Source organism: Rhagoletis zephyria, unplaced genomic scaffold (genome assembly GCF_001687245.7).
Source record: "Rhagoletis zephyria isolate East Lansing unplaced genomic scaffold, Rhagoletis_zephyria_1.1 Rzeph_scaffold_09269, whole genome shotgun sequence".
NCBI classification, from domain to species: Eukaryota; Metazoa; Arthropoda; class Insecta; order Diptera; family Tephritidae; genus Rhagoletis; species Rhagoletis zephyria.
Window position 1 is genome coordinate 5,300 of NW_016166348.1, and position 8,163 is coordinate 13,462.

General features: G+C 36.6%; 1 protein-coding gene across 1 annotated transcript in view; it reads left to right on the forward strand.

The window, feature by feature from the left end:
• The window catches only part of LOC108375658 (uncharacterized), a gene marked incomplete at both ends in the record, with an annotated part of 21,434 nt that overhangs the window by 2,359 nt on the left and 10,912 nt on the right, over positions 1 to 8,163 (forward strand). The window contains one exon of the mRNA XM_017631801.1: positions 5,640 to 5,821. Within this exon, the coding sequence (XP_017487290.1) occupies positions 5,640 to 5,821 (182 nt within the window). The remainder of the gene's footprint in view (positions 1 to 5,639; positions 5,822 to 8,163) is intronic.

Below are 8,163 nucleotides of genomic sequence, written 5' to 3' on the forward strand. Positions count from 1 at the left end.
AAATTACTTGTTATAACATGTTCTCATTACTGACAAATACATTAAACGTGATATTTTTTACCTCATAACTAAAAAAGTACGAAGATCGTAGAGGGTTAATTGTCTGTTTATTCCAAAGACACACTTTCTAACTTGAAGGATTTCAAAGTTGACTTTAACACCGCAAAAGTAATTAAATTGAGGAGAAATTAGTAACTACCACTATACGGTATGCTGGCTGCTTTGGATGAGTGTTTAGAGGTGCCGTACCTCTCCAAAGGACCTAGATTCGCTGATCCGAGGGACATACATCTAAATTAGAATAAATGTTTCCCTAACAGNGGTACATTAAACGTGATATTTTTTTACCCCATAACTAAAAAAGTACGAAGATCGTAGAGGGTTAATTGTCTGTTTATTCCAAAGACACACTTTTTAACTTGAAGGATTTCAAAGTTGACTTTAACACCGCAAAAGTAATTAAATTGAGGAGAAATTAGTAAATACCACTATACGGTATGCTAGCTGCTTTGGATGGGTGTTTAGAGGTGCCGTACCTCTCCAAAGGACCTAGATTGGCTGATCCGAGGGACATACATCTAAATTAGAATAAATGTTTCCCTAACAGCGGCTGCCCCTCGGCAGGCAATTGAAAACCTCCGAGTGTTCTTCTGCCAGGAAAATTCTCATAAGAAAATCTGTTTGCCGTTCGGAGGCCGCTTGAAACTTTAGGTCCCTCCATTTGCGTAACAACATCAACACGCACACCACAAATTGGGAAGCTCGCCCAAAAACATAGCAAAAGCGCAAGCGTCAAATACATGCTAATGGATCAACTTTCAGTAATCTTTCTCTATACTATAAACTTTACAAAGTTTGAAACCGAAATAGTGAAAGCAAGGTTTGNGCGGCTGCCCCTCGGCAGGCAATTGAAAACCTCCGAGTGTTCTTCTGCCAGGAAAATTCTCATAAGAAAATCTGTTTGCCGTTCGGAGGCCGCGTGAAACTTTAGGTCCCTCCATTTGCGTAACAACATCAACACGCACACCACAAATTGGGAAGCTCGCCCAAAAACATAGCAAAAGCGCAAGCGTCAAATACATGATAATGGATCAACTTTCAGTAATCTTTCTCTATACCTACTATAAACTTTACAAAGTTTGAAACCGAAATAGTGAAAGCAAGGTTTGAATGTTTGCTTTTTGCCATTCTCAAGTGAATATCATTCATGTGCTTACCCCTCCTACTTGGACTTCTATATACAGAATTATTCACCAAAAACGTACCTACATAATAAGTTTCAGTTAAATCAGCCGCCAGTAGCTTCACCTCTTTCTCTCCTGTAGCGCACTAATTAAAAAATACGCATTAATTGTTAATCCTTGGCCTTGCCCATTTATATTCGTTACTTGCAATTAAGCAATCTTTTAGCCATGTAATTTCGCTACCAACGCCTACAAGTGGGCAATATTTCTTTCATTATTTTTAAATTTTTCGAGCTTACGTACATACGTACATAATACAACGTACTTACACTTTGAAAATTTTTAAAGAATTGAGTTCAGAATATGTATGCACATAGTTTGTGCAAGATGCACTAACACATTCGCATCATTTGTATAAATCCACACAGCAAGATACTTCCATACTTACAATGGCTGCATTCTCACAGATTTCAGTCCAACATCATTCGAGCATCCTTAACTTTTCCGACATGTTGGCTTATTGCGCCATTTGCCATTGTTGCCACGACCGATANTGAGCTTACGTACATACGTACATAATACAACGTACTTACACTTTGAAAATTTTTAAAGAATTGAGTTCTGAATATATATGCATGTATATACATATGTATGCACATAGTTTGTGCAAGATGCACTAACACATTCGCATCATTTGTATAAATCCACACAGCAAGATACTTCCATACATACAATGGCTGCATTCTCACAGATTTCAGTCCAACATCATTCGAGCATCCTTAACTTTTCCGACATGTTGGCTTATTGCGCCATTTGCCATTGTTGCCACGACCGATAATTACAATAAAATTAATTACGCCCCACAGTTGGCCGAATGCCGTTGCCAACGAAAACGACACGCAGATTTATTATTTGCGCAGCAGTGGTCGTTGCAAGGAACTTATTTATGTTTGCCAACATATATGTTGGTATGTTTGCATACATATAACTACGTATGTATTTAGTTATGCAGGTGATGCAAGACCCCTCCAGCTGTGGCACGTTTAAGCTGTCTCTTAGCCGGATGCGCAGGCGGTGCATTCATTGCCATTTTTCCTCACATACAACCTTTTTAATTTTGCGTATTTGTCGAGTTTCACGGTAACGGTGTATACTTTTGTGCGCACACACCTTTGTTACTGGCAAATCAATTAAATTTTATGGCACACCTTCTGTTATTCGCGCACATTATGGTCAAGTTTTACCGCCACAAAACGGCAAAATAACCACAAATGAAAGCGCCGGGATTTCATATTAAATTTCAACATCCGAAAAGTATGCAGCTGCGAACTATTTATAGCCACATANCTTTTCCTCACATACAACCTTTTTAATTTTGCGTATTTGTCGAGTTTCACGGTAACGGTGTATACTTTTGTGCACACACCTTTGTTACTGGCAAATCAATTAAATTTTATGGCACACCTTCTGTTATTCGCGCACATTATGGTCAAGTTTTACCGCCACAAAACGGCAAAATAACCACAAATGAAAGCGCCGGGATTTCATATTAAATTTCAACATCCGAAAAGTATGCAGCTGCGAACTATTTATAGCCACATATGTACATATGTACTAGTGAATTTTAGTTATTTTCATAAAATCATATCCCTTGCACAGTTTTGAACATTCGTGCTCATATTTTTTAATGGAAATTCAACTTGCTTTAAATTTTAAAATATAGTTTTCAATTTAAAGCCGTGTGATGGCCTTTAGTATATACATAATTTTATTTTGGGCATGCATTTTTATTGTGTGTATCGAGTTTATTGCGCACAATAAATGATAATTGATAGCCATGCAATGAAATATTCAGTTATTCTTTTTTTTTGCGGAAGTTAAAATAAACGCAAACCTTTCGTGCGCCTAAAAAGAAGAAGCAATGGCAGTTTTTGCCTGACTGGATCGAATCAATGCACAATCGAAGGTAATTCTCAGCAACCTATACAAAGCGGCCTTCAACAAGCTTAGCGAACATAGTTCCTCAACAGCGCTGCATTGCTGATGAGCTTAAATTGAATATCAACCAGCGATTATCGTTCAAGTTACGCTTGAATAGTTAATGCATAGCTTAATGCTTTTTAAATCGGTTCCAAGTAACTAACGTTCCCTTCCTCGCCTCAACAACAGCATTGCTCAACATTGTCTCCTTATTCCATAGTACTAAATACTATGACAATTGATTTATCCCACCTACGAACTTCGTCCATTGCTTCCTTGATTATCGTGAATTTTAAGCGGAAAGTCAGTTTGCATGCAGTTTTCGCATTTAGATTGTCAATTTGTATTTACGTAACATTGTATTGACTCATGCTTTGCTTATGCAAGCGTGGAAAATGTTACAGGAAAGGATTCCCGTAAGGAGCGAGTCATAAAACTTTAGAACGCCTCACTAACGGAATTCGACTATATGCAACGAGAATATTTATAATATATATGTAGATATGTGCATACAATACATTAGTATAAACATACCCAGAAGCATTTTTGCAAGTGTTTTAAAAAATAACTTAATATACGCTATAAAAAGCGTTTATATTTAGTAGAATTATGTTTATTTGAAGTTTATAAATATTGAGAGTCGCCGCGGCTGAGTGGTTAGAGGTGCATACTACTTGGATCTGGAGTCGATCTCTGGCCCAAGAAACATCTAAATTAGAAAGCATTTTTCTTACAGCGATCCATGAAAACAGCATTCCATAAAAATACAGTCGCCGTTTGGAGTCAATGTAAAACGGTCATTCTTAACAAAGTCCGCGCGCATACTACAAATTGGAAGAAGAAGCGAGGACTAATACTCAGCAAAAGTGTAAACGCCAAACATTTTATTATTATTAAACGTTGAGATCAAATGTTTATACGAGTAAAGTGCGGAAGTGCTTTAAATTACTTAAGAAAGAAATGTCATGTTCGTAAAGTGAGAAAGGACTACTTAAGATAACTTACTTATTAATAGTGAAATCGCCTGTTAACAATTTCAATCGCAATGTTCAGTCGGGTTCAATCAGAATACCGCACTCATTCTAATTCTGGCAGCTTTTTGTGCTCATTGCAGCTGCTTGACTATACAACAATATAAAGCTGCAGTAGCTGCTGTATTCAGCAACATCAGCGCTTGCCGATAAGATTCCTCCGACTTCTGAAACCAAATCACCATCGCATATAAGATGTGCGCTGGAAAACTCGGGTTACAATAGCGGAAGATCTCCTCGATATGCCTTGGCGGGGAAAGTTCCGCGTGAAGCCAGACCCGAGCTCAAAGACTCAAGGAAAGGTCCCACTTGTTTGCCGCTTCCAGCCTGGCTGCCTTCCAAACTTCCCCAACCAGAGCTACTGCCGTCATATACAACGAACAATATTCTTATTTTTCGTCTTAAAATTATTGTAAATATCAATTTTGAGTGAATAATCTTCAGTAGTTACTAAAATAGCGCAGTTTTCGTATTTCTGAAAATTACCGTTATATGGGAGGTAGGCGTGGTTATTGTCCGATTTTGGCCACCATCCGTCATACGCCCGAAAGAAGTACACGTACCAAGTTTCGTTAAGATATCTTAATTTTTACTCGAGTTATCGTGTGCAAAGACGGACGGACGGACAGACAGTCACCGCTTAATCGATTACTCTTTTCATCCTGATCATTTATGTATGCATTTGTATATATCTATCTCGATTCGTTTTGCCTGTACAAACAACCGTTATGTGAACAAAGTTATAATGCCCTTGTGCATAAGTGCGCTCGGGTATAAAAATATCTATCATGAATCCACTCTGTATGTTTGTAATGTAAACCAATATACCTTCAGCAATTTAAACGTTTTCACTTATTGTCAATGTACATGGTGCAATATATGCATATGTATGTATAGATCACATATGTACATTAGGGTGATCCGAAAACAGTAAAGTCGGAATTGTAATGCTCTCAACCCCTAGGGTTGTTCTATATCGAAAAAAGTATACCCCAATTTTTTTATTTTGAAACCAAAAAATATTTGGAGTCGCTCAAAGCGCTCAAAATTTTCCATGTATTTTTATATGGGAAAAATAATTGTTTTCGTAAAAATGGTATAGAATTCTTGAAAGTCAATTTTTCGATCGGAAAACTCTGGTGCTGTTCAGGAGACTTTCAGTAATAATACCTGATTATTTATTTAACCATTTTTTAATGCTAGCGATTTTTTATTGGTCGCCCTATTGCATTTTTCGGTGTTTTCGTGGGGTTTTGGCGAACCTATAAATTATAGTTGCAATGAAAAAACTTATATTTTTTGCGGTACAGAACAATCCTAGGGGGTGAGAGCATAAAAATTCCGACTTTACTTTTTCACATGCATTTTTGGACCACCCTAATGTACATACGTATACCATCACAACTTGAACTAAAATATATGTTTATATTTCATTCATTTTCAGGTATCGCAACGGTGATTTAGTCAATGTCAACGACACAGAACGTTATGAGGGGGGCAATTCTGAGAACGTTGCACTGGTTATACGCTCTACTGACAAGGAAGATGTCGGCAACTACACCTGTCAACTATCAAATGCCATTGGCAAGGGCATCTCTGAGCAGCAAATTGACCTGGATGTGCAGTGTAAGTACTGAAATGCGACGTTGTACACTCAGAAAAGACATTCGTTAATGCTAGGAAAAAAGTATATTATTCTAAGGAAATACATGGCTTCCCTAATATGAGTAAACGATTTGGCTCAGTTTAAGGAAAACACAGTTAATTGTTTTCAGAACTATTTTCTCTCTACTTAGGAAAAATTAACTTGCCGTGAAAGGAGTAAGTATGTAATTTTCCTCGCGGCGCTGAAACAGTCGCAATGGCCGACAGAGCAAAGCTCTGGAGTGCTAGTCGAGAGATGCAAGGTTCGAGTCCCAGAGCAGGATTTTTTTTTTATATATTTTATTATTTTTTTATTGTAATTCTTTGAATTGTATTAAAAAAATTATCTAATTTATTTTTAATGGTATTTGTTTATTTAGGTTTTTGCATATGAAATAAATTTTAAAATTTGTAATTTATATTTGAATTGAAATAATTGACTTACCTTGCTCTAACTACCTCAAACCGGACTCGAACCTGCGATTCAGAACCAGAAGCAGTAGTCTTCACGCGACGCCACATATGCCAGGAAAGCAATAAACTTCGTCTTAACAGCACTGAACAAATTATTACTTATATGGAACAAACTAATTACGCACTATTTTTGGCATGACCTGAATTGAGTAGTCCACTTGCAAAGTGCGCTATGTAAAATTTGTTCGATTAGTAGTTTTTAATGGGTAACGTACCAGTATTTAAAATAGTTTCTTGTCCACTAACAACCCAGTGGAAAATCTTTCTATATTCAGAAAAAATATCATCAAATGTTAACTATTTACTCTTGCAATATTTACTCTTGTCTTTAGTCGTGTACGTGTGCTTATAAATCGGCGATCTGTCTGTTTTTGGCACAGAATATTGTCTATAAAGGTAGGCATAAAGGAGATAAAGTTCTGTCAAAATATGTCGAGAATTTTGGCATCACAATATGACATAGTGAAAACCAGCCATAACAGCCAAAAAGAATCGAGATAGATATAGGCAAATGTATACATAAATGCTCAGAATGGAAAAGATAAATGGATTAAGCCATGGCTGTCCGTCCGTGCGTCTGTCCGTCTGTCCATGTACACGAAAACTCGAACAAAAATTGAGATATGTCAACAAAATTTGTAATTAGGTTTCTCTTTATACAAGGTTTTGGTTGAATGGGCAAAATCGGACAATTCACGCCCACCTCCCATATAACAGGATTTTCGAAATATGCAAAAACTACGATATTCCGCAAATACCGGATCAAAATTGCTGAAAGTTGGTATGCGAAGTAGAATTTCGGCGTGCCCCCTCCCCTTATGATACAATTCTATATCTATGTAGTTCCTTTACCAATCCCACCAAACTCGGTGCGAACATTACCGTTGAAAATTTTTGAAATCAGATAAAACAACGCCCACATCCCATATAACGTTATTTTACAGAAATACGAAAACTGCGATAGATTAATAACTATCTAAGCTAATTCTGCCAAAATCCATATATGCAATGGACCTCTTAACAGGAAGTGACACTTAGGGAAGTTTTTGAAAATGAGCGTGACACCGCCCAGTTACGCCTACATATCTGTATCTCGGTAACTGGGTTTTCAATTTCTACCAAACTCGGTACATTTATCACTCTTGGCGCAAAAAAGCAATATGTTGAAAATTTTTGAAATCGGACTAAAATTACTGCCACTTACCATGTAACGGTAAATTTCAGAAATACGAAAACTCCGATTTTTCAATAACTTAAAACGCCACTTACAACAATCACCTAACGAGAAACAAGACACAAGATGATTGATTTTTGTTAAATAGGCATGGCACTCACCCACTTATGACTACATAAGTGTATATGGATAACCGCCTTACCGATTTCCATCAAACTTGGTCCAATTATTTTAATAAATCATAGTATATTATCGAACTGTTTGGAAAAATACTCTTGCTTATCATGCAGTTTACTGAAAAGTGAAAAAACGATATTTAACATGTGCGCCGGGTATATAATGTTGTTTCTGTCGAACTTATACTTTTTTACTTTGTTAATTTATGGCTTACTATTATAAAATCACATAACGCTGTTTGCAAGTGGACTACTCAATTAAGGAAAAACTTCTCAATATTGTGTAAATTTTTCGCAATATTAAGCAAAAACAATAACTCTCAAATAAAGAAACTGGTTTCTTGTTTTAAGGAAATTCTTTTTTCTGAGTGTATAAACGTAACGGGTGATTTTTTTGAGGTTAGGATTTTCATGCATTAGTATTTGACAGATCACGTGGGATTTCAGACATGGTGTCAAAGAGAAAGATGCTCAGTATGCTTTGACATTTCATCATGAAT